This window comes from Antechinus flavipes, chromosome 5 (genome assembly GCF_016432865.1).
Source record: "Antechinus flavipes isolate AdamAnt ecotype Samford, QLD, Australia chromosome 5, AdamAnt_v2, whole genome shotgun sequence".
Classification (NCBI taxonomy): domain Eukaryota; kingdom Metazoa; phylum Chordata; class Mammalia; order Dasyuromorphia; family Dasyuridae; genus Antechinus; species Antechinus flavipes.
In genome coordinates this window covers 53,502,044-53,529,631 of record NC_067402.1, presented here as the reverse complement: position 1 = coordinate 53,529,631, position 27,588 = coordinate 53,502,044, and the positions used below count along the sequence as shown (strand labels likewise).

The following is a 27,588-nucleotide window of genomic DNA, read 5'->3' as shown; positions in this document are numbered from 1 at the left end:
GGAAAAAAGAAACGCCCACTCTAAAAAACGATCACTCACTGGAACACATTGACTTGTCTGTCTGTTAATTAAGTTGGGGATAGACTATGCAGATAACATTAAGATGTTCTGGCTAGCCCGATCTGATAGCTTCTATAACTAAATATCTATGCTGATGGTAGACAGCTGGGCCAAAATCACTTCTCTGGGTCTCATCTTTGAATGAATGGAGTGAATCTCAAAGTTCTGGGGAAATAAATTATAAGAACTAATAAAATAAAATATAATTCATTTCACCACTCTTTTTTTAGGCAGTATCTTAAGGAAAGAGTATGAAGCAAAAATTGGATTATCTGAGAAATCTAGATTCCTTAATATCAAATTGTGATGGGTTGGCAGGGGAAAGGGAACATGTGTAAAATTCAACATTATTAACTGCTATCATTAATCCTATAAATAACAGAAGCATACATTATTTCTGTAATATAACTCTTTATCAAGTTATAAATTAAAGGCTAATTCATTTCTAATAAAAGACCTTAGGTTTACCACTCTGAATTGCATTCATTCAAATGACAAATATATGATATTTAAAAGCATATTTTCAACTATTCTGTGCAACATAGGCATGCCACCCCCTGAAAACTCATAAGTAAAATTTAAATACTTTTTCTAAAAATAGATTTTGTTGAACTAAGGATAAATCACCAATTTACATGTGATGTACAATTATTCACTTTTTATGAATGAACAGGATGTAGAGAAATATTTCATGTCCATTTTAATTTTTCTTCAATTCCTTCAACAGGAACATGAGAAAATTTTTTTTCCTTTTTTCCTAAAGTAATGTGACTAAATTTAAAAATTTTCCCTTATATGCCACAGAATTTGACTGTGGCTGACTAATATCCTAAAATTACCCTCATCTAGCTTCTAGAAGTCTCCAAACTAAATTCACAAGTTTTACTGTGAAGAAAAAGGACACTATATTATTTTTTAAAATATAATCTAGATGCAATTCTGGGAGCACATATTGTGAGTAAAATATATTTTTCTAGTGTTTTCATACTTAATTAAGTACTCATTTAATTTTTTTTGGTCAAGTTTTAGGATTTCATGGATGTAAAAATACTAAGTTTATTCTACCAACTAGTAACTAAGGAAAAAACTAATCATTAGAATGCAAAATACTCTAGTGTCAGAGGCATTTTGGTCACTTAATGATTAATAGGAAGCTATTGCCTCAGAAATATGAAAAGCTCAGAATAAATAGGAAGATTAAGGTGTTGTGTTGCCCAGAGTATATTTAATTCTGGTGAAGTTAATCACATTTGGTGAAAACTTTTAACTTTTTGTTTACAGCCACGTGCACAAAAAAAGAACAAAAGCACCCATGTAAAAATATAGTTTAAAAAAATCAGCACCAATAATGTGAGATATTAAGCCTTACAGATATTAAAGTATCCCTTTCCCAGGAGGTTCATTATTTACCAAGGTTATGAAGTAAAAACTAAGGAATCAAGACAAGAGCTTATTGAAGAAAAAGTGTCTCCAAAAGTACAATTTTGCTAAGAATCATATTCCCAGACTTCTCCATTAAAATTTATCAATGGCTCTGAGAGCTGTCTCCCTCACATCCTGATTATGATCTTTTTTCTTCTCTTCCATATTCCAGTTAAGAATAATCGCTACATATCAGTAAGACCAGTGATTCTCAAATTTTTGTTTTCAGTATTTTTATCCTACTAAAAATTATTGAGGATCTCTCTAAAGTGTTTTTGTTTATCTGGGTTATATTTATAGACATTTATCATATTGGAAATAAAAACTATTTTTGAATTTGTAGACCCTCTAAAAGGGTTTCAGAGATCCTCAGGATTCTCTAGACCATACTTTGAGAACCATTGAATAAGACTTTTGATTATTTTCAAGTACTGTGCTTAACATTAACATAATAAGATATGATAACAAATTAGGTCCTTAAGGTACAATATTATCTGGTAAAAATTCAGTTCCACTATCACCATCACCCTTTCCCATTCCTTTAAAACACAAACAAGATAATTAGATTATCTTATTATAGGTGGAAAAAAGATATAAAAAATATATGCATGCATATTATATGTAACAAATTAATAATGTGATTACTACATGAAAACAATTGCTATACAGAATGCCTTCTTCTAGTAGCATTAGATACTGAGGCTTTTTTTTGTACTCTTTCACTTTAACATTCAACATGCTGGACTAAGGATCTTTTAAGAGAAAAAATGTAAATTCCTTTCTCCCAGTAATGAAAGTAGCAAAATAAATGCATCTAGGTTTTCAATTTTTTATGAGTCAGTATGTTCTTTTCAGCATAAAAAGAAAATTATGAAAGGGTCTTATGAAGAAAGTAAAGGAAGCCGAAACTGAAGAACTTTCTAGGTTTTTCAGAGATAGTTCATTACAAAGTTCATTCTTTTGTTTGAAGTATTACAAGTTTTCCAGAATAACAATGACATCCAAAATGAAAAAAAAACAAAACAAAAATTTTTTTGCTACAAAGGATAGCTCTCTGAGAGGTAATGAGCAGCCATACAGAAGATCGTTAGTTGATGTTAAAAAATAATAATACAATTTTTATTTTTTAAAAAATGTAATAAACCAAAAAAAAGAGTAAAATAGAAATTGCTTTGTCTTATCCTATCCTTGTAGAACTGTAAAAAGATACAGACTATTAATAAATGACTATCTTCATTCAAGTTTGACACTAATGTCAAAATATATCAAAATAAGCAGACCTCCATAATGATGTTAATGTCTGGTAGAGGCAAGTAGGGAGATATTCTTTTATGTAAGCGATTATATAACTTACACAACTGCCATAAACTGACAAAAATATCAAAAATTCCTAATAAATGCAGTTTTCCTTCATCATTATACTTGGTATTAGAGATGAATCAGAATAATACAACATATTTTGGATTATATGGATAAAATTTACCCATGTAATCTCCTCTCTAGAAAGAGAAAAAACATTAGTTTGTCTAGAAATATTTTAAATAGGTCTGGTTCAATGTTTAAGAGTTATAGACTCAACACTTCAAATACATTTTATTTTAACTAACAAACTATCTATTAGATACCCATATGGAAAATCTATTAATTCTCTGCTATAACAGCACAGAATTATAAACTTTTCAAGATGTCAAAGAAAATAACATAGTAACTAAATAAACTTCACAGATAACCAATGTGTTGGCAATGTCTGTGCTAATGATACTTATCAGGTGTGATGACTATGTTTTAATTCATACACATTCAAAGTTACTAGCAAGTAAAGGACAGTATTTTCATTCTTTTCCTTTTCTCAGACTTATTTCAAGAGGATAGGAATATAATGTGTAGTTATAAAGAAACAAAAATTATTTTATTTTGGAATCCTCACAAAGCGTAAACTCATTAGAGTTGATAGAGACAATAATTATCTAATTTAGCATGGTCCAGTAGGATTGATCTGATCTTACAAGGAGATGTTATGGGCCAGAACTTGAAACAAGGTACTAAGTGGAACTAATAGAAACAATGCTTGTGTTCACACCTTTATAGAGCTCCTATAAGCAAGAAGCTTTCAGGGCCAAAGAGCACTCTGGGACAGACACAGAGAGAGCCAGAAGCCCTCTCTCGAAGGCAAGACAGATTCATTCCAACTTTCACCTTGGTGCTGGCTGAAGACATTCGGAGTTGAGCTAGAGGCAAAAGACTAGCAAGGAGAGCTCTTAGAACCAAGGAAAGCTGAGGCCTCTAAGAAAGCTACCCAAGGCCAAGGAAAGAGGTAAGAAATAAATGTTTGGATTTTATCAGGTGGCTGTATTTGGAGTGATTATTACTCTGAGCTGAAACTAAGGCTGCCTCCAGAAAACCTCCCTGAGAAACCTGCTCCCAGAGAGAACCATTATATACAAAAGAAGAGAACACCACAATTTTAAACAGAGAACATATATACAAATGTGTTTTATCCTTTCAAAGAAAACAGTTTGTATACTTACCCCAAACTAAACTGTCATTGTTCAAAACATTTTTAAGAAACTGCTAACATCCTTCACAATGGAAATGGCCAGTGGGTTTCTTGAAATTGTCAGAAGTCAAGACATAACTGAAAGGTGTATTAGACACCATAGGCTGGTTATTTTAAAGGATACAAGATGCATTTATGTGTTATATAAGGTCTGCTCTGTATAGTTTCCGAGGGCCCTTCTAACTCTTAAATTCTGTGGCATATAAGGGAAAATTTTAAAATTCAGTCACATTACTTTAGTCATACCTTATAAAGTTGCTCTCAATCCACTCAAGACAAATGAAGAGATTTACAACAGTATCTTGAAGAGCAAGTCAAATCACTTCAAGGACAATATATTACAATAAGCTTGTATTAGGGAATAAACATGGGGAAAAGGTCAGCATAGCCTATTAATAAAGGTCATTGTATTACACAGGACAAAGAACACAAAACTGTTAAAGCTATTACAAGGCCTTATAGAATATAGTAGCCCAAGGATCTCAAAGGAATAACTGTAAAGGCCTGGGGCAATTAAGGTACAGTCACCAAGAGATTAGGAAATAGGCTTGAATAATGAAAAGTAGCAAAACAAATTATATTTTTAAAATATGCATATATCTATTCAAAATAAAAAATAAAATTTTAAAATGCTAGAAATGTTGCTACTATCCATGGGAGTAAGCTCATCTAAAATAAACATATCCAGGATCTTTACCTTGACATCGTAAGCATTAACAAACCAAAAGAAGCTTTTAAACATAGTGGGGCAGTGTGGTCCCAGACAAAGCTTCCTAACCTGTAGGTCTTAATCCCAGATGAATGTGGGATCATAAAAGGTTTCTGAACAAAATGCCAAAAATTAGAATAAATGCATAATGAATCCTAGCTATTTCTAGCAGTACTTGCCTATATCACATGACTTTGCTACAGCCTTGGTTCTGAACACATAGATTCATTCCGTACTGCACACATCCGAACGCTGCCAGAAACAACTTGGCTCAGGTTCGAGACAGTCATGAGTGGACAAAGTTTAATAAACCCTGGCGTGGAAGATGTGGAACTGGACTCAGGGCAATTCACTTCATTTCTCTGTGCCTCAGTTTCCTCATATATTAAATGAAAGTGTTGGACTTGATGGTCTCTAAGTTTTCTTCCAGCTCCAAATCCAAGATCCTATTTATCTTAAAGAAGAATACTATGGACTTAAATGTGGTGTTTGTAAGGATTCCACCACTTAAAGATGATGTAAAGAGAAGTTATCCAAATATTTATGGAAGATTGTAATTTTTATCAAGATAGGGGAAAGCAGATCAATACTTCCCCTGGAACTTGAACTGCAGAGGTGCCAATGGCCTTGAGGGATTAGATAAATGATGTTGAATTGAATCAAAGGGCTGGGATATATCAGAGACAGAACTTGATCCTTTCTGATCTTCAGGCCACAATTCTATTCATCACATGCTGCTTATGTAGGATGATAGCTATTTAAATCTGAAGAATTTATTTAAAAATTATTTTAGATTTTTGTTACAAAATCTAATATGTAAAAATTATGTCTAATAAACAATAACTGGGTCAGACGCAAAGCCAGAATCCTCCCAGATATAACTCTAGCAGTGGAAAAAAAAGGTTTTCTAAGCCCCTAAGTAGCCATTACCATTCTCAAGTTCTCACTCAGGAAAAGGCTGTTGCTTGAAAATTCACAAGCTTAATTATCTGGTTTCTTAACAGATTGCATAACAAAAGCAACAAAATTAACAGAAACCTACAACACTGAATAAAAAGAAAAAAGACAAAATTTCAAAAATAGATCAATTATGCTACTTTTATGCAAAGGTAAAATGGCTATTTATACTGATCACTGGAAATCATCAAAAAAAAGATTAGATTAAATTATGATTAGAACCCTCTAAGGAAGAATAAAATATAGCTTAGAAAGCTTGCTTATCAAGATTGGCTAAAGTAAAAACAGAACACACTTCAATTATTTACAAATTCACAAATTAAAGAATTTAATGATGCAGTTCAAGTGATTTCAATATCTCATCTAAGTAAGATGTTAATATATCTATTACTAATGAAGTATCATGTTTAGAATGAACAAGAGGCTACCTATATTTACTATTTATGTATCTAGGGAATATGTAGAGAAAATAGATACAACATTTAATATGTGCCAGGCAATGAGCTAGGAACTAAGAAAGCAGTCTGCAATCAAGAGAACAGCATTCCCCAGAATGGCAAGGTAGCTGTCCGGGGAGGGGAGGGAGAAAGGATGTCTGGAAAATGAGATAAGATATAGTGGAGCATGCTGAAACCTGTCATTATTTTAAAAGATGAATATGCTACAGAAAAAATAAGACCTCTAAATCTGAAACATGTCACATATAATATATGGAAAAAAAATACCAATTAAAAACAACTTATAATCAAGTGGATCACAATATTAAAATGGAGGATCTTAGTTACTTTACTTACTTTCAGGGGGTACTTTAGCAAAGTTTTGTTCTAAAGTAAAAGAATCTTCATACTAAAGACCATAAGACATTAGTTCAATGAAGAGAAGGATTACAAAAAAATGAGGCCTCAATAATGAAAATTTTGCAAAAATAGTTGCTTTTTATCAAAAATAAAGAGTAATATAATCAGAAATATATATATATATATATGAAGTGGGATTTTTAAGTAAATTAATAAGAAAAAAACAGACAATTCCACCTGTTTGATTAACACTAATTAAAACAAAGATTAAAATTTCCATAAATGACCCAGTTTCTTAAGTAAATTTGATATTTAAAGTTTTGGATTTGCTTAAATATTATGGAAGACAAAACCTAAAACTTAAAGAGTTATTTTCAGACTGAAAGAGGCAGATATAAAACATGGTACCTGGTACTTATGTCAAGTTATTATAACCAAGCACTATCAGTATTTTAAGCACTAATGAAGAAAATAAAAATTTGCAAGTTGCTATGTGGAAAGGTCTATAGTTCTTATATAGACATGATAAAAATATTTTTGTCAGGATAAACAGGATTAGAACAGTGAAAGGGACTAGAAACTCATGCAAAGATGTCTACTGGCTACTACAGAGATGCTCCTATATGAAAATAGTACTATTGAATTAGCATAGCAAGCTATGTCTAGTAACCTTCCTCCAAAGGTTTTAATTAGAAGAGGGTATTTCCTCAGGAATCTCTCTCGAATCTTATAAATTTAGAAATATGGAATTTGTTTTAAAGAAATTTGCTTAACAGACAATTTAATTTACACTTTTTAAAAGAAACTAATCTATCATATAGGGGACATCCTAAATTAAGGATTTCTAAATAGTTTTATAGCCAAGCTCGATACACATTTCTGCAGGAAAAGCAACAGCAGCAATAAGTATAAAGCTAATTGAAAAACTAAGTTACTTGAACAATTTATTCAAATTCTTTGGAAATTGATATTTGAAATTTTAATAGCAAGAGGAAAATCGAAGAGAACTCATGAAACATTAAACTGAAGAAGGAAAAGCTAAATTTTGCTTATTAAATAGATTTCATATTTAGATTCTTAATAAATGTAATAAACAAGAGAAAGATTAATATTTTTAGCTTTAAGTACTTACCATTTAAAATGTTTCTGTCCTATGATAGACAATCATTGCTGAATTTACGAACCTAATACTCTAATGAGGAGTATGATCTGCATGAGTCTGTTACAAGTATAAATATTACCACAGAGAGATTGAGGATTACAAGATATAAAGGCTGGCTACCAAAAACATGAAAGACAAACTCAGTAAGGAAGTCAATATTCACAAAGAGCTAACTGGAATTTACCAGATACATACTAGGTAAAATAAGAATTTCTAACTTAGGGGATGGTTTGTCAATAGAGTTAAACTATTCAAGTGGGAAAGAAAAAAACATCTTTTAGGTATCAAGGTATATCAAGAAAGACAATGATAACATATGTCAAGAATAAATAGTGAATAAATTTAAAAATAGATTTGTCATGAGACCAACAGAATGTCAAATGTAGTAAAAGCATACCACTGCAACAAAATATTGAAATTTAAAACCATTAAGATTTCCAGCATTCCAAGAATGATAAAGTAAATCTGTTGAAATTTTAGTAAGCCATGTCAAGGAGTGAAAATATGCTATGAAGAATACAAATCAAATATAATAATATTCATATAGATGTGAAAAATCTATGAGTTTGAATATTATCAGTGATGTACTAATGCTTAGTAATATAATGTAATACAACCAGAGTAACCACAAATATATAAGGAGAGCTGGGATGTTATTAATGCCAAAGTTTTTCAATCTAATATTCAAAATCACAAAATTATGAAATAAATAAAATGGCATTATTTACAAAGAAGAAGCAAAATATAATAAAAAAAAAATCCAGACAAAAAACTAAAAAAAAAATTAAGTCCAAAGATTATAGTTGTATGTAAATACATAAGATACTAAGGAAATTATGAATAGAAATTACTTTGAATTATGTTTTCTTCTCCCTTCAATGAATTAAAGAACACACTGTTAAAGGAAAGAAATAAGATTTTTAAATAGTCAAAAAGGATAAAAGAGATGAATCAAATTCTTAATTTCCAAAAGCGTTTATAAGTTCTCAACTTCCAAGAGATTAAAGAACCTCTAAATAATTACACGACACATGGAAAATGTAGTGTATTTTATGTTTTCTTTCCAGTTTAAAAATTTCCATTCATTCCCCTTCGTCTTTGGTGTCATTGCCACCAATAAACACAGAAAACAATTCAGAAATCTAATTACATATTTTCACTAAGAAAAAAATCCCACAACATATATTTTAAACAATAAGATGTAAGGTATGAGATTCTACTTAACTTATCTCATGGTCCCATGATATGATGAGTATTTTCAAAATATCAAAATTAAATTTAATAACTTGTTAAAAAGAGGGTTATCATTTTCTACGACCACATTGAAAATTTGGCTAATTCATCTTGATATGACAGTTAATAGTAATCAAAGGCTATAGGAAGCCATGATACATTTATGTTCTGTTTACAATTAGCAAAACGTAGGTTCAATTAGTGTGAAACAAAATACAGACAACATAAAGCTCTCAAATATTAATGTTACAACATTTCATTCTCTTGTCTTTTAAAAAGATATTGCAATCTCAGTAAGTCCACATAAAACTCTATGAAACATGGTAGTTTGCTTATGACAAAAATAAAATAGTGAAGTAAAATTAATTTAAGTGTTAAATATATTCACATGATCACCATTACAATTCAAAATGGTCACTAATGAAGTCACACACAATACTATGTACATATATCCCACAAGTTTTGCAAGTTTGGGTTTCTCACAGACCAGCCAATTTTACCAGATATAAATAATCTTGTACCAATTTTCAGGCATTTTGAAAGGAATTAAATGTTCTAAATAGTTTCATTCCTCTGCAAAAAATGAAAATTCCCTAAAAAGTCAGTGCAAATTGAACATAGTTCTACCTTCTTCAAGCACTGCATTTGTTTCTCAAGATGGATTCCTATAAGTGGAGGATAAACAAATCTTAAGATTTTAAAGGAAGAAACTCTTAATGTTGTCAGCTGGACTTAGCAGAGGTTAGCCATAATTAGGAATCTCAACTTCGGGTCCTATAGAAGAGCCTTCTGGGTATATGTTTGTTGTGGTTGAGGTGGTTGTTGATTACCGGGTGGCTGAGGCAGTGTAGAAGATGCTAAGTTATAGTTTGGCACCTGGGACAGACTAGTTCCAGCATTCTGGTATACTGTGACATCAGCAGTAGCAGCAGCAGGAGGAGGACTATATACTGAAGCCTGATTGGGGTATGTGTTTGCTTGTACAGAACCGACCATTGTGCTGAAAAAGAAAAAAAATTAGACAAATATTAATTTATATATCATTTAGAGGTGATAAATGCTAAATGCTAAAATGCTATACATAAACAAAATTACAGGACCATTTCCAAGATAATTATTATTAAAAATAGGGCCAAGTTTTTACCTTGATATCAACTTGATCAACAAATTTGGTTGAATTTTCCATTAGTATTCTATATTAGATCCATTTCAGAAAAAATACAAAGTTGTTAATGTATGTTAATTGTAGGGCTGAGAAACCATTATAATATATATCAACTGGCTTTAAATAAAACCTTTTTTCAAAAAAAAAAAAGTAAGTAAAAATCATGTAAAAGGGGGGGGGGGGAGAAGGGGAGAAGCAAAAAAACCCACAAAATTTATTTTCAAGCATTTACCTAAATTGCAGAGTTTTAAATTATTAAGGCAATTAAGCATATTTTAAGGGGCAACTCATCATTTGGGTCTCAATGTTTGATTTCTACTTGATAATGGAAGAACAAATTCATTCTCTAAGGTCAAAAGTCAGAAAATGAAATCTCAATCCATGCTCATTTTCTCAGTACTCTGAGCAAGGACTGAGACACGTTGACCTAAGGTGATAAAAATTTAGATTAAAGTAAGTTTGAAAGCATGTTTGTGTGTTGTGGATTGTAGGACCAGTTTTATAGCTCACTTTAATGTGAGCTAAAGTTAGCTTACAATGAAATGCCTTCCCACCTATCTGATACAGTGCTTTAAATCCCAGCTGTTACAGTAACTCTCTGAAGTTTTAAATATTGGGAACACAAAAAGTCATTTCAAAAAAACTTGTAGAGAAAACAGCTGGCCATTACTTAATATCTCAAGGACCAAGTTCTCTATGACCTTAGTAGAAGAGAGCATGTGTGGCTATCCCAGAACAAATGCAACAACAATGTTTTCACATAGTATGTGTGTCCAGATGTAATATACATCTCAACGCCAATGAAAGGACTTCTGGTAACCCTCCAATGCCCTCCTCATTGACTGCACAGAAAGGCCTGAGATAAATTCCTTCTTTACTCAAGCTCCTCAGAATCCTTATTCTCTTTCAAAGCTCAGTTCAAGCTTACTTCTAAGGGAATTCTCTCCTGATCAGCCCCAGGTGATCAGTGTCTTCTCCCTCCTTTTATTTTTTATCTTTTATTTGTTTATTCACATGGTGTAGACCTTAGAAAAATGTAAGCTCCAGGAAGAAAGAGGCTTGCTATGTCTTTATACAAGACATAGTGTCCTAAACATAGAAAGTGTATGATTAATGCATACTTGAATTGAATGGCTTTTTAAATTCTCATAAGATCTTGAAAAGGCAGCTAGGTAAAAACGTTTACTTAACCTGTCTTATGTACAGGACACTTATCAAGGTATTAGCACTACAAAAACATCGTCTAGGTAAAAAGCTACACCAGTTTCATCATCTATGTCAAAGGAATTTGTTGAATGGAACTCATTTCCCACTTTCGTCCAGAGGTACTTAATCTCCCTGTTATAATGACATCATTTCCAAGAAAAAGAAAATAATTCATCCACTTTGATTTCTGACCATGCTTCTTGATGTACAGTCCATGAATCTTAACTCTTATGTTTAAAAAAAAATTCTAGTCAACTTGAAGTTTTAAGTGAACAATGTAATTTAAACCATAAATACTAGTAGATTTAAATTTCAGAAAGACATTTTTTAGGTATGTTTTCAAAAGGAGCAACTAATTACTTTTCAACAGAGAAATTTTGATCCAAAAAGCTAAATCTAATCTAATCATTTAAATGTACCTATCTGGATGGCAAACAGAAAATTTAAGTAAAATTCTTCCTAGAATTCATTCAAAACAAAAAATTGCAATTACTTAGGGTAAGAAGTCTGAGCTTGTTGACTAGGAAGTGCTGGGTTTGCTGAAGGAGGAACTGCTCCCTGGCTGAGAGAAGATATTTGCTCTGGGGGAAGACTGTAGCTCTGAATATGGCCCATTGGAGCACCTCCTGCCACCAAATAAGCACCACTTTGAGGCTGCCCTGGATATACCTAGAAAAAATATACATAATAAAAATATTAGACATCCAAAAGATCCATTTTGACCATAACTTAATCATCATTATCTTTAAAATATTAGGAACAACTAAAAATATTTTCAAGAGACAAAGTGTTTCAAAAGAGTCAATGTGTCTATGACACATGAATGAATCTGAGTTCCACCTGGCAAAGAGCTAACACATGGCAGTGAGATGGACTTCTAACTGCCAAAGCCCGAGTGAGGTCTCTTACCTACATTCACAATTAACTATGTGACAAGGAGACACAGACCTCTCTCTCCTACTCTGACTGCGAGGAACCAGGGAGAAGGACACTATATTTTGAGTGAAGCCCAAAGCCTGGGCCCAAACCCTAGGCCCACCTATAGTTAAAGTAATCAGCATGAGCTCAGGCACGCAGCCTAGCCTCTCTGCAACTGAGTTTGATCATCTATAAAAGCAGTAGGCCCAGGGCATGTCTGAGGGGACGCCATTTCTAGTTCTACAGCTATGATTCCCAGTCTGTTTTATTATTTGCACTAGTAAGGACAGTTGTAGCCAAATCTATAATAGCACAGCAAGTGTTTAATTTTGCAGAAATTTTACTTATCTTACAAATTCAACAGCAATATTTTTATTTTAAATTCACAGGAATTAAGTAAATTCAGAATAATGCAGCTAGTTACCTCCTGATCCATCTCAGACCAAGAATTACAAGGCCACAGAATGCAGACCAAGACCACAGACCAAGAATATTCTAGGCAATCAAAATGCCTGTTTTTTAACATGGCATTTTCTACTATAATACTCAAAAGCAACAGTGTATGTTACTAAGTACTCAAATTTATCCTAACAATGTTAACCTGTATCTAATTTTTTTACATTACAGGCATTAAAAGGTGAGAATCTAATAAAAAACTAACAATAGAGATGAAAACAACTCTTTAGTAATTTCATTAATCAATTTTTAAATCACGCAAAAAACAGCAAGCTATTTAAAAAATTGAACCATACCTGAGAACCAGAAACACCAGGTGACTGCATATAATACTGCTGGTTCTGTAATTTTGCATACATGGAATACATTGGGTCTTCATTCATCAATTTGTTATATAATGAAAGAGCCTCCATCACTTTAACATTAAGTTCTGAAAGTTCTGAATGTTTCCTGCAATATTATATATAATTATAAACCAAGGTGTTACTTAAAAACTAAGCTGTTTAAATGATAACCTTTAAAAATAAACAATAAAATACAATAGGGAACTGTACTGTAAAAGTTAGCCTGTGGTTCTTACAAACTAGCAAAGAATCTCTGTTCTCATAGTCCGACACTATGGCAAGTTAAATTCAAAGCTACAGAAGCCTAATTGGGAGTTTCTTGTGGTTTATGGGCTTATGCAACCACAACTGAGGGTTTCCCTAATTACTAGCGAAAGAAATGACCAGAGTGAAATAGTCTTTTATTAACAAGAACAGTATTCTTAAGTGATTTCTGAAGAGCTAAGAAGAAAACCAACTAAATTCTCACTTCAATAAGAAAAAGAGGTTAGTGAATTTTCTTTCTTAAGTCCCAAGTGGATTAAGCAATATAGCAGTGTCCGACTTGGAATCAGCAGAGGATTAGATTCAAATTCTTACTTTATTATATAGTAGGAATATGAAAACAGGTTAAGTCATTTAATATTTCTGAGTCATAATTTTCTCATCTGAAAGATGGGGATAATTCCTACAGAATTTGACTGTGAGGAACATTCCTTCCAAATCTTAAAAATCCTATGTGACATCAACTATTATTTTTTTGAACCTACTTCACTACCTTTGCAAAGATTTAGTAGATACTGGTAAAGAATATGATTATTTCATATTTTGCAACATAAATAGATATGACACTACCCAATTTTGGTAGAGCATAAAAAGGAAAAAACATAGTGCCAATACAAAAGTACTTGTTCTTTACCTGTCAATATCTTCCAGTTTTTCATCAATAAGTGGTCCCATTTGGTGACAGATTGCTGAGAATAAAAGATTCATTAAAGATATGATCACATATCACATAGCCACATTTTACCATGCTTCTTTTCCCCTCCCAAGGACCAACTTATTTTTCATCCTTTCACCTATCCCCAGTGTCTCATACATTGGGCGGCACATAGAATGTGCTTAATAAATGCTTGTTGAAGCATTTATTTCCCCAAAATTTTAACTAAAATTATCTGATAGACTAAAAATAGTTTGGATGAGATCTTAATCATAGAAGTCAAGTGAGTTTCATATACATAGAAAATGTCGAAACAGAAAACAATCATGATTCTTTGATTTATGAATGAAATAGCTTAAGACCTAGAATAATACACTTTCCTTAAATTTTAAAAAAAAAAGGAACAAAAAATATAATGAACCAAATTACACCATAAAAAGACTGACAAGATATTATCAGATACAAAATAGTCTCTAACCAAACACTTTCATCTTTTTTTTTTTTTTTATTCATTAGCTTCCATTTTATTTTAATATGTGATATAGTGTAGCAGGATAATACTGACCAATCATAATGATGTTCCCAAATTCCATTCATAAGAAACTATTGCTCTAATGAAAAAATAATATTTACCTTCCAAATGAAGCAATTCAGGTAAATCTGGCTGGTCATCATTTGGATCTGCACTTTGCAACATCTGCAGAAGCTGGTCCATTTTATCCTTTAGTAATAAATTAATTAGAACATAGTAACAATGAGTTCTCCTTATCTGAGGTAAGTAATATTTTCTTATTCTTTCTTTTTTTATTAAAGTTTTTTATTTTCAAAACATATGCATGGATAATTTTTCAACATTAACCCCAAGCTTTTTATATTCAAAATATGCATTGATCAATTCTGATGGACATGACCCTCTTCAACAATGAGATGAACCAAATCAGTTCCAATAGAGCAGCAAAGAATTGAGCCAGCTACACCCAGCGAAAAAACTCTGGGAGATGACTATGAACCACTACATAGAATTCCCAATCTTTGTCTGCCTGCATTTTTTATTTCCTTCACAGGCTAATTTTACACTATTTCAAAGTCCAATTCTTGTTGTACAGCAAAACAACTGTTTGGACATGTGTATATATATATATATATATTTTGTACTTAACATATATTTTGACATATTTAACATGTATTGGTCAACCTGCCATCTGGGGGAAGGGGTAGAGGGAAGGACGGAAGTTGGAACAAAAGGTTTTGCAACTGTCAATGCTGAAAAATTACTCATGCATATATCTTGTAAATAAAAAGCTATAATATAAACAAATAAGAAAAACATATCCATAGATAGTTTTTCAACATTAACCCTTGCAAAACCTTGTGTTCCAATTCCTCTTCTCTTCCCCCATCTCTTTCCCTAGATGGCAAGCAATCCAATATATGTTAAACATATATGTTAAATATATATTAAATCCATTATATGCATACTTATATAATTATCCTGCTGCATAAGAAAAATCAAATCAAAAGAGAAAGAAAAAATGCAAACAAGCAACAACAAAAAGAGTGAAAATGCTATGTTGTGGTCCACACTCAATTCCCACAGTCCTCTGTCTGGGTGTAGATAGCTGTCTTCATCACAAGATCATCAAAACTAGTCTGAATCATCTTATTGTTGAATAGAGCCATGTCCATAAGAATTGATCATCACATAATCTTGCTGTTGCCATGTATCATTATCTCCTAGTTCTGCTCATTTCATTTAGCATCAGTTCATGTAAGTCTCTCCAGGGCTCTCTGAAATCATCCTGCTGATCATTTCTTACAAATCAATAATATTCCATAACATTCATATACTTAAATTCTTATTTTTTTATTAAAGCTTTTTATTTTCAAAACATATGCATGGATAATTTTTCAACATTAACTCTTGTAAAACCTTATGTTCATACTTATTCAGCCATTCTCCAACTGATGGGCATCCACTCAGTTTCCAGTTTCTTGCCAGTGTAAGTGATATTTTCACTATAACTTTATAATGCCCAAGTATCACCCAATATATTATCATGTGATTACCAAGTCATTTAGAATTTTCACTTATTTTTAACACTAAAAATGCAATTTCTTGAAAGTAGAAATAAATGCAGATGTATAATATCTATATCCCCTATAAAGGTAGTGAGATTTTGTGCAGCTTTTTAGTGTGAGAACAGCTGAACTGCTAACACTTAGTAAGCACATTTCTAACTAAAGACAGCAATTCTGTTGACCAATGCCTTGATCATCAGTTCATTTTCCACTGTGCCTAGTAGTAAGCTGAGTTTTGGCATCTGCTTCAGCAAGTACTGGCCCAGATATTTTCAGCCATTTTCTTATTTTAAATGTCTTTGACGATTTTGAGTATCTTTACTATGTGTCTCAGCCTAGTTTTAAAGGTTTTAAACTCAGCAGGTTCAAATGGGTGATCATAGAATCACTGTCTTTCTATCATCAAAACTACCTCTGACACACTATCCTATATTTAAAAAGTTGCTAGAAAGACTGCCTTCCTATGAAAAATACTTTATTTTATAAACAGAATACTGTTTTTCCCCTGTGCAGTTTTGAAAGGATTCCTGAATCCTTTTGCACCATAAAAAGCCTTAAATAAGTCATCAAAATATAAGCAAAAAATTATTTAAAAGGGCAGCTAGATGGGTTGATAGACTCAGTAGTACCTGAGTTCAAATCTGGGCAGATATAGATACCAGCTGTTTGACCCTAAGCAAGTCACTTAACCACAATTGCCTCCCAAAAAATGAAAATAAGCATTTCTTATAAAAAGACCACAGAATGTCATAGCAAAAGAAATCTTAGAGATCATCTAAGCCAACCCATTTTTTTCTGTCAAAGACAAAATCAGCCCAAAGAAATTAAGTAACAAAGAAGTTTAAGAATATCCAGCTAGTTAGTGGCAGCATCAAAAATAGTTCTTAGGGACAGTGCACACGTATCCTCAAATTTTAGTGACCTCTCATTGTCTACATTTTTAGAAAGTCAAAAGAATTGAGAGGATTCTGGGAAGATGGGGCAGTAGGTCAGAATAGTCCAAACTCTCCAGATTTCTGCCACAAACAAGACAAAATAGTGCCTCAGGATGAATGTAGAGAATTTAAAATAAACAAGAGCTGGGGAAGAATAGTAGTCCTCCTGGAACAATCAAATAAGATCCCCAAAAAGATACCAGATTGGAGGGGTTGAGGGGGTTTTTTTTGGGGGGGAGGAAGGGCCAGGAAGAGAGGAGACAGTTAAAATGTAAACACCTTCCAGGGTAGTTCTGCTGAAATAGCAAGCCCTAGGGATAGCTGGGTTGTGAAATTGCCCAAACTTCAGCCAGAGAGTATGGGGAATCAGGCCTCTTAGCTGAGGAAGGCTTAAGGGACCTACACTGATAAAAGAAGCCAGGCCCAACTATATCCTGGTCAAAAAGGAACCAGCACATACTTGGTGAATGCAGAAGCACTGGGGCAGGGACTCTGCTAGTGGTAGATACTTAGAGGAGTTGTTAGATTTGGATTCTAGGTCAGAGGGGAAAAGTGAGAACAGAGGCACCATCCCCCATACCTTGGAACTAAAGGTGATTACAATAACAAGCTGCTGTAATTTTTTTTAAATGAGCAGGCAAAAGAGGAAGAATCCAACCACAGAAAATTACTATGGGAATAAAGATCAGGATTCACCTTCAGAGGAGGATACTTAAGCGCTGCCCTCCCCTCCCTCCCCCCCCCAAAAAAAAGCCTTTCCTACCTCAAGAAGTAATGTCAAATGGTCACCTGTCCAAAAAGAATTCATAGAACTCAACAAAGACATTCAAATGAGATTAAGGAGAAAATTTATTTTTTAAACGTTAAAAACAATGCATAGAAAACAAGAAGATCAAAGTCAATCAACTAGATAAAGAAATCTAAAATTTTAAGGACGAAAATGGCTCCTTGAAAACTAGAATTGGACAAGGGAAAGCCAGAGAAGTTATGGGACCAAGAAATAATAAAATATAAAGAGGGAAAAAATAAAAGAGAATGTAAAATATCTCATAAGAAAAACACCTGATCTGGAGAACAGATCAAAAAGAAAAAAATGTAAGAATAATAGGACTACCTAAAAACTATAATAAAAGAGAATCTTAATGCAATAATACAAAAAATCATTTTTTTAAAAATTATCCCAGAGTGTTAGAAGAGAGGAAAGTGAGAAGGAAAAAAAACAATAAAAACGCAAAAACACCAATCACCACCTGAAGGAGAACGTATGAAGAAAATATACAAGAATCCCTAGATCAAAGAGAAAATACTATGATCAACAAGAAGAAAGCAATTCAAATATGGTAGAACCACAATTAAAACCAAACAAGACCTGGCAATAGCTACATTAAAAAGCCACAGGTCTTGGAATACTGTACAAAAGAGCAAAAGAATTGGGATTGTGGCTGAAAATAACATATCCAGCAAAGTTAAGCAAAATCCAGAATGAAAAAGGAGGGAGGAGGGGAAGGGGATGGAAGCATTCAATAAATTGCCAGATTTCCAAGATTTTTTTATTAAAAAAAAAAAAAAAAAACCTGAACGTAATAGAAAATTTGACATACAAGATCCAAGAGAATATAAAGTAAATATCAAAGACTAATTACAAGGGATCCAATAAGGACAAACTTCATTTTTAATACATGGAAATGTAACCATGTATATAAGATTGTCATAAGTAATTGGGAGGTTCAAAAGAAAGAATGGAGTAGAGCTGAGTATGATGTTATTCTAAAAAACAAAATCCATGTAGAAAAGATAAAAAAAAGTAATTATCTTGACACAAGAATTACATGGGAAAGGAAGGAAGCAAGTAGTTCTGGAACTCTATTGCCTTCAGGAATGGGTTAAAGAGGGTTAAAAGGAAAGAATACATATCCATCTAGAAAGGAATAAAAGTTTTCTAAATTCTGAAAGAAATAAAAAGGAAGAGAATGGGAACAGGGGAGAGGATAAGGGTGGGAACCCTCTTCACATCAGATCTGGATTAAAAAGAGAACATATACATTCAGAAAGGAATAAAAATCTTCTAAATTTATAAAGAAATAAAGAGCTGGAATATTGCTAATGGCATAGAAAATGATGAATTGTGGAATCAGAAAAACATGGAAAGCCCTGGACCGAAGGATGACATGATTCCATCTCAGAAAAATAGAGGACAAACAAACATGGCATGGTATTACAAAGATTCATATGAAAGCAAATAGGTAAAATTATGTATGATTATAGATAGCTATGTATATGTATGTATATGTTTTTGTGTGTGTTTATACATGTATGTATACACACATACATGCCCCCACATCAGCCCGGATTGATCTTCTGGGGACAATAGGACGTAGTGGAAAGTTCTTGAAAGAAAGTGTTTTGCAATTAAGAGTGAGCAGAAACTTAAGTATGACTCCTTCCTATGACACCAGTTACATGATGAGGGACAAATTGTTTAATTTCTCTAAACGCTAATTTTATTGTTTGTAAGATGGGGGATTATCACAATGATACTCATGCAGAGGGTCATGACAATCAAATGAGATAACATACGTAAATTATTTTGTAAATAGTTAATGTCATCTATTACTATGCCCATACTGACTTTGGCTTAGTCCACAAAATCCCTAAGTCTCTGAATTCCCTAAATCCAAGGGAGATGCATACTTCACTTATTTTGAAAATTTAAAAAAAATCCAAATTTATGGAGTAGTTAAGAAGGACAAATCACTGAGAAAGTATTATATGATAAAACTATTACAATGCTAATTCTTAAAATTATAACAAGAAATTACTAAAATGCATTTCAAGAATGCCTGAAGTATAGAAAAATTAAGCTTTTAATTCTAACTAATTAAAATTTGAATTCCCATTATAACAGACATGCTTTCAAATGGCATTTCAAAGTATGCATTGCTTTTTGTGTACAAAACACACACAAGGGATTGGTGGGGAGAGGTGTGCACACGCGCGCACATGGTTGCATGCATGTGTGTTTGTGGGGGATGTCAGAAATTATAGTATTTTCAAGAAAAACATATTTTATCATTTGGAGGATAAAATTGTGTGTGTGTGTGTGTGTGTGTGTGTGTGTGTGTATGATAACAAAATATTTTCTCCATAAATTCTCCTCCACTTTTATTAATTTTCTAAAGTTGTCTTTTTTTTAATGTTTCAATTTTTATTAATTTTTTTTATTTTTATAATAATCTATTGGTAGATGTTAAGTTCCTAAGGCAGAAATAGATTCTCTTCAATGATATTCAGCAAATAGATGTTATTTTTTAAAAACAAGTTTTAGTTATACACAATCACCTTATTAATTAATTTCATTTTAAAGGGAACAAAGTTATGAAGATGATATGACTTACTTCATCAATATACACTGGTTCAGGTTCAGGCTCTATTGTTTCCACCTGAACATCATCACTGAATTGTACCGTCTTCTTCTCTGTTTTAACTGTAATATATAAACATTTTTTTAACATATGAATTAGAAAATATTTTCAGTTATACCAAAAGTATTAGCTGTTCAAATTGAAACTCTACCACAAAAGGCAACAAGGCTAAGGAGAACCTCTAATTCTTTAGAGCAGGGGTCCTCAAACTTTTTAAATAGGGGGCCAGTTCACTGTCCCTCAGACTGTTGGAGGGCCGGACTATAATAAAAACAAAAACTTTGTTTTGTGGGCCTTTAAATAAAGAAACTTCATAGCCCTGGGTGAGGGGGACAATCGTCCTCAGTTGCCATATCTGGCTGGCAGGCCATAGTTTGAGGACCCCTGCTTTAGAGCATAATATGAACAATTATGATAATTCACTATTTCTTACTAATCTTAAAATTCCATTTTCAGAAGCATTTAACTTAAAAAATAGCTACAATTTTCCTTATAGTCCTTGAAGAGGCATCATAAATTTCTAATTTGCATCAAGTAGCCAGGTAAAATGACAAATTCATACTAAGTGATGATTTTGTCTAACTTTTTTCATTTTATTTTGTAAATGTCTGTTTTCCCATGTTTTGTTTTGTTTTGTTTTGTTTTAATCTTGAAACTAAACAATTTATAAGATACTAAGAAAAAGCAATTTCAAATCATAATGATCTTTTACATGCTCATTTGTTTATACTATTAACAGTTAAATGTAAAAATGTTACTTAGGAACCAAAATTTTTTAAATATACTCTTAAAATATAGGGTACTAAGTAAATGCATGAGCCCTGCCGGAAGAAAAATAACCAAATAAAACCCCTATGTAGCTACCAAAATGGATGAAGAGTACATGAAAATTCCATGTAAAGAATGAACTCTTTTGGTAGGATATGGTAACAGTGTGCTAATCTATCTGCTTATATTTGTCAAACCACATTTTAGCAACTCAGTTAAATTACCTAAAAGCCATTTGGCACTTGCTGGAAGCAGAAAGTTCATCTTGCTCTTTCCTACCACTCAAATCTTCTGTCTAAAACAACTATTACATTCACTGGTAAATTATACATATTAGGTTACTTCCCTTATATAGTACATATAGTACTGAAAATGCAGTTATCAGAACATATGTTCTTACTAGGATTAGTGGAAAAGCTGCCTAAATAGCCTCAAGAATTCCATCACTTGCTCTCTCCTCAGTGAAGCTAATTGTTCTTTTCTGTTTGTTCTCTCTCTCTCTGTATTACACACACACACACACACACACACACACACACACACACACACACACACACAGATACATAAGCATACATAAATACCTACCCACACTTATATTTGTAAACACACCTTTATGTGTGTATGTGCATGTGCTACAGCTATCCCCTAGAAGGGATAGTTCCTGGAGCTATTCCCTAGGACCCCAATGATTTACACCCAGATGGGAGAACTTTATTCTTCCAAGGGCCTTTTGGATCTATAGCATCATTCTTTGGCCATACAAAATTACCAACTCATAGAAGCCAAGCAGTGGCAGGTTGCTGCACCTACCTTTCAGCTCACCACCTCCTGTGGTCTCCTCAACAATTGACATCTGCCTGGAGGCTTAGACATTCCCTGCTGCCCACCCCGCTTATCCCACTATTTTACACAAACTAGGGAATCAACAAAGCCTTGACCAACAGAATTTTTATTCACATTACTAAAATGCTATAAAGTGGATAATTTCCACAAGAAAATTATCAACAGAACTTTTGCCAGTTATTTTTTCCCCTGCCAGTCACATGTTTAGTTTTTCTTATTTGTAAAACAAGGAAAACAAAACGTGCAGTTCTGGACATACAGTAGGTATCTAATAAATGCTTGTTTCTTCTTCCCTGCCCCACGCCTATCCCACCCTCTCAAGCTATGTTGATTATAAAGTAAAATTCTGTATTGCAATTGGCTCTTTTTAAAACACAAGCTAAATTTTAGGCAGCCACAGGGACGTTCTTCCACTAAAATGACCACTGGAAAAACAGACATGTCAAGAATATGTGGCTCTCTGCTTATACTGTTAAGCAAATGGAAAGTGAGAAACACTTTCTGGAGTTCCTGACCACAAAATAATCTATTAATCAGCTCAGGGTTGTGATATTCAGCCCAGTACAATCTCTGTGTATAAACAATGTAACTGGAAAGAAAAATTCACAGTATGTTCTATAATTATAATAACCAAACTTAACCCAAAAAAGAAAGCAAGAGAATGAAGCTCTCTTTCTTCGCAAAGGTGGAAGATTATGAAAATCTACATATACTGTCAAACTCAATTGATATATTGTTAGTTTTGGTGAACTCCTTATTTTGTTATGTTTTGTTACAAGCAATATAACTATGATTTGGGGAGGAATACATTCATATAGTGAGATTAAAATAAAACATCAAAAATTTCTAGAAAAAACAATAAATGAATCCACCCCACCATCCCCTAAGAAAAAAATATATTAATTAACCTGGATATTGGAAAACTATGTAGTTGTTCTAGCCTAGATTTGTTTGTAATGACTATATAATCCCAATATCACTAAAACATCTGGCTAATGAAAATTTTAAAATACAAAGAAATTTTAAAGGAAATATTACCTGAAAAAAGTATTAGAAAGTATTTACAGGATATTAATAAGCATATAATTGAAAAGCAATGCACTGGATATTTGCCTAAAAGAAAGAATCATTCAGGCTTTATGTGGTAATAGTTGACCTAGCACAAATTTCTACCCCTGTGAATTCAAACAGTATATATCTACTTCTGATTGGTTACTAGATACTTAGAATTTTCTTTAAAGAAAAAAGTTCTAATATTTAAAGAAATAATTGAAAAGTTCCTTATTATATACAAGATTATTCTACACACAACAAACAGCACCCTTAATATGTATTTTATGTAATACTCACTCATTTCTGGTTCAGCACTAAGGTCTGCTGTCACAAAATTAGAGGGAAACAATCCAATACCTTGATGAGTTTCACCTTTCCACCAGTTAGGATCACTAAAATTTAAAAAAAAGATCCTTTAAAGCACATATAAAAACATTAAACATTGTGACAAAGTAATTGACAGTTCTGTGTGAAATAAATGTGCTTGAAATAAAGAAATTACAAATATAAAGAAACAGAAAATAAAATTACAACAAAAAATAAAATATACAACAGACAAAAGATTTTCTATAAAAGTTAACATGTACCATCAGCAGAAGCAGAAACAAAGATGTGTGAGATGCTGTTAAGACAAAACTTGTAGTCAAATGATTTAGTTAATAATGAAAATTGTTAAATGTAACATCTGACAATTATATTCAATCAGATTATGCAGAATGAAACACACACACACACAACAAAATGTAAAGAGGTATATCTGTCAAGACCTATGATTTCACTCAAAAAGATATAAATCAATGAATGAACACAAATAAAAAAATACTTATTAAGTGCCAAGCATTAGTGATGACATAGAAAATATTATGCAGTCCCTGTTCTCAAGAAGTTCACATTCTAATTGGGACAGACAGTAATTAGAAGAAAATTCAGTTGCGGGGTGTTTAGGAATTCTAGTTAAATTTCAAGGGTGCAAGAAGTAAGTCCTTAAGTTTTTAATAGTATTTAAATGATAGTACAGGGAAAGAGGAACAATGCAGATCATAGAGAGGTAGGACAGATGGTAAGGTCTGAAGAAACTTGAATGAAAGAAACATGGTAGATGTGCTTGAGAATCCTCCATTTCATGCATAAATTGGTGATTTCCATCTCTCCCCAAGCCATGTGAGCATTCAAGTAGGTTACATCAATGGATGGATTCTGAATAGCTCCAGCATGGAAAAAAGAGTAAAGTAAGAAAACAAGAGAGAAGAATTTATAGACTTGGAGAGTTGCTAGGGGACATTAAGAGATTAAGGGAATTAAATGTCCTAAGACAGCCAATGTATCAGAGGCAGGACCTGGAGCCACATCTTCTTGACTCTTTTGTCTGTTCTCTAACACGCCACTATGCCTCTCAATATAAAGACATAACATTTAAGTCCAAAACACTCTAATTTATATATAAAAACTTAACTGAGTTACCTGTCATCGAGAACTGTAATGATTTCTCCAGCTTTAAATGTTAGTTCATTATCTTCAGCAGCTTCAAAATCATAGATAGCACGAACTTTCCTACCCTCGTGTTGGTGGTTAGTTAAGAGACTTGATGTACTTGGATACAAATTGGAAAGTGTGGTTGGCTGTTGCCTTTGTTCTTTCAATGACAACTCAATGGCTGAAAAACAATTAAATTTTTAAAAATATTTGGCTTATATACTCCTAAACATATCAGGAGGTCATTTGAATTTGATATTAACATGGGATTCTGAGTCTGAAGGACTCTTGTAAATCACTATATTCCAATTTTCTCCATTCAAAGAGTAAACTAAGATACAGAAGAGTTAGCTGACTTGCTCAAGGTCACACAGATGATAAAAAAGAGTAAAAGGACAATTCAATGCAAAATAAGAAATTTTGCAATATGTGATTATACCCTTTCAGAAAAGCAAATAGCTTAGCCAATTACAATGCTTAAATTATCTCATGATTAGTCCTTGCAATATTACATCTTTTTACTGTAACTAAAAAAAAAAAAAAAAAAAAAAATCATACCACCCACAAAAGGCATATGTTTACACAAAGTATAAATTAATAAAAATCAAAAATAAGACCCTCATATCAAACCTTTTTGATCTCATTGTTTAATTTTAAAACATTCTCTTTCTTATATTTTTTCTAGACAGATAATGAAGAATTAATCAATCCTTGCTATAACATTCACATTTACAGTAGAGTTGAATTGTTTTGCCACAATTTGGCAGGAAGACATGAACTATATAACCTTTGCAAGAAAAACTGCTTAGCTTTTGCAATGAAATATAACCTTTCACTGAAAAGGAATTCAAAGTCATCAATTTAAGGCATCCTGAAGAGTAATTCTGACTACACAAAAGATTAGAAAACACTTTCCTTATGACAGTAAAATTATATCTCCAACTTAGAGATGACTAAACTGAAAGAAGGTAAGAAGTTACGTGTCTGCCCATTTTCACCTAGCAAGTGTCCAAGATGGGATCGGAAATCAATTCATTTAATGAAATGAAGTCCAGCATTCTATTATCTATACCATGCTGCCTTGTTTTGGGGTTGTGTTAGCAAGAGAGTTAGCAAAGGGAGAGAAATATTAAAAGTTACCTATGATGAACTCAGTTTTAAGAGTCGAAAAAGGCTGAACCTTTCTTCTTTCTCTGTACCTGTAAATGCAGTTAATTCCCTACATGGTTTTCTTTAGTTCTTTAAACTATTAGCAATTATTGAATTTTTCCATAAAATGTGATCAATCATAGTTCCTATGTGAACTATATGTTCCTCAACTATGCATAGTGGCACTAAATGGAGGAAACCTGTGAAGAGTATGAAGTATAGAAGTAAAGATGGAAAGAGAGTGAACCTTTTCTGTCTGTCTATCCAGAGGGAGGACAAGAAATCCTTTCCTTTGCCACTTTTGGCTTGGGGCTGATCCTGATTTTATGATAATCCTCATAAGATTCTCAAAAGCAAAGACAGTCACCATCAGTGACCCAGGGAGACCTTCTCAGAAGCATTTCTGGCCTCTTAAAATGAAGAACAGCCAAGCAGGAAAAAAAAGGAGCATCTGGCAAGAATCTGAGTTGCTCCCCACATGTCTGGAGCAGAAGTTGCTCCTTCACTGAAACCTGTACATCATATCTTTGAAGCTCACTGGTGACTTACACATTTATCGTAGACAAAAGTTTAAATAGAAAATGAAAAGAAATTTGGGTTTTTTGCTAATATGATAAACAGTACCCTCATTTCTGAAATTAATCCAGTCAGTGCCTTAAACCTCAATGCAGAAAGGCAATCAAATTGTAGAAACAAATTTTCTACAATTTGATTTCTATAATACGTTTTCTCATTTCTACAATAGAATTTGTAACAACTTTCAAAAGTATTATAATACTCATTTCAAAGATAAGGAAAGGTGAAAAGGTTAAGTAACCTTCATGAAGTACCAGAGAAATGATTTGGCCCATTTCCTGATGGATAGGGTGGTAAGCTCTTTTCTTATTAGTTAGTTAACCAAAGTTCTTACTTGAATATTATATTAAAAGAAATGGTATTTTATAATTGGAAATTAAAATGAAGAAAGGTGGAAAGCCATTTCCCTAATAGTCCTCTACAATAGTCGTCAGAGAAATAAAACTATAGATACACACTTCCAAATTTTAGACTATACAGGTAAGTCACCATGACATAAGTGATCCTAAGTAAGTTTTTGCAGACCCTGGAAACATATTTCAGTGGTAACTTCTCAGGTCAGCCACTGTCTCCTATTTAATCCATAATGCACCTAAAGCACAGTTAACAATGTTGTTTAGCTATTTTTAACAACTAGCTAAAATGCTATTTTTATAGAGAAAATATATTATGATTTCTAATTCAGTAAATCAAGAATACATTTCCTCTTCCCCTGACCTTGTAGGAAGTAGATGGTCAAGCAGTAATGAAAAAGATAAGTTTCTAAATATCTACAATTCCATAAGAGGAAATATTATTCAGTAATTTCCTATGCATGCCAAATCAAGAAACAAAGAACAGTTGGGAACAACTTAGAATTCTAATTTCATATTCATGCACTGAGGCCACTGCATATAATCAGCATCACAGCACTGAGCTTAACTAAATAACATAAAGATCAAAGAATTACATATATATGCATGTATGTGTGGTGTGTACACACACACACACACACACACACACACACACACACACACACACATTCTGCCCCCAACTCCACCTTCCAAATCATGCTGGATTGAAGCTAATAGAGCTTAGGTTCTAAAGTCAGCCTAATAAAAGTAAAATTAGTATTGCTATAATTACACTTTAAAATTCTTTAAAACAACTATGATAAAATAATTATTTCTAAACAGGTATACTCAAAGGGTTTCTTTTTTAAAAAGCAGCTATTAGTCAAAAGAATATGATCTGGAACTGTTGCCATGGAAAGGAATGCTTGCAAATCTTTTTATTTTGGGCAATACCCAGTTAAGCTATTGATTATAAGAAGTTTTCTATTCAGGTAGAAAGGAAAAAAAAAGTAAACTGAAGATCAGGTAAAAATAGAATCTTAAAATTGCTTC

At 32.6% G+C, this 27,588-nt stretch overlaps 1 protein-coding gene across 1 annotated transcript in view; it reads right to left on the bottom strand.

The window, feature by feature from the left end:
* Positions 1-8,696: 8,696 nt before the first annotated feature.
* The window catches only part of STAM (signal transducing adaptor molecule), a 78,196-nt gene continuing 59,304 nt past the window's right edge, over positions 8,697-27,588 (bottom strand). The window contains exons 7-14 of the mRNA XM_052000200.1: positions 24,467-24,659; positions 23,303-23,397; positions 20,315-20,403; positions 14,539-14,626; positions 13,885-13,939; positions 12,939-13,092; positions 11,762-11,937; positions 8,697-9,897 (exon numbers count right to left, since the gene is read on the bottom strand). Of these exons, the coding sequence (XP_051856160.1) occupies positions 9,672-9,897; positions 11,762-11,937; positions 12,939-13,092; positions 13,885-13,939; positions 14,539-14,626; positions 20,315-20,403; positions 23,303-23,397; positions 24,467-24,659 (1,076 nt within the window). The 3' untranslated portion in view covers positions 8,697-9,671. The remainder of the gene's footprint in view (positions 9,898-11,761; positions 11,938-12,938; positions 13,093-13,884; positions 13,940-14,538; positions 14,627-20,314; positions 20,404-23,302; positions 23,398-24,466; positions 24,660-27,588) is intronic.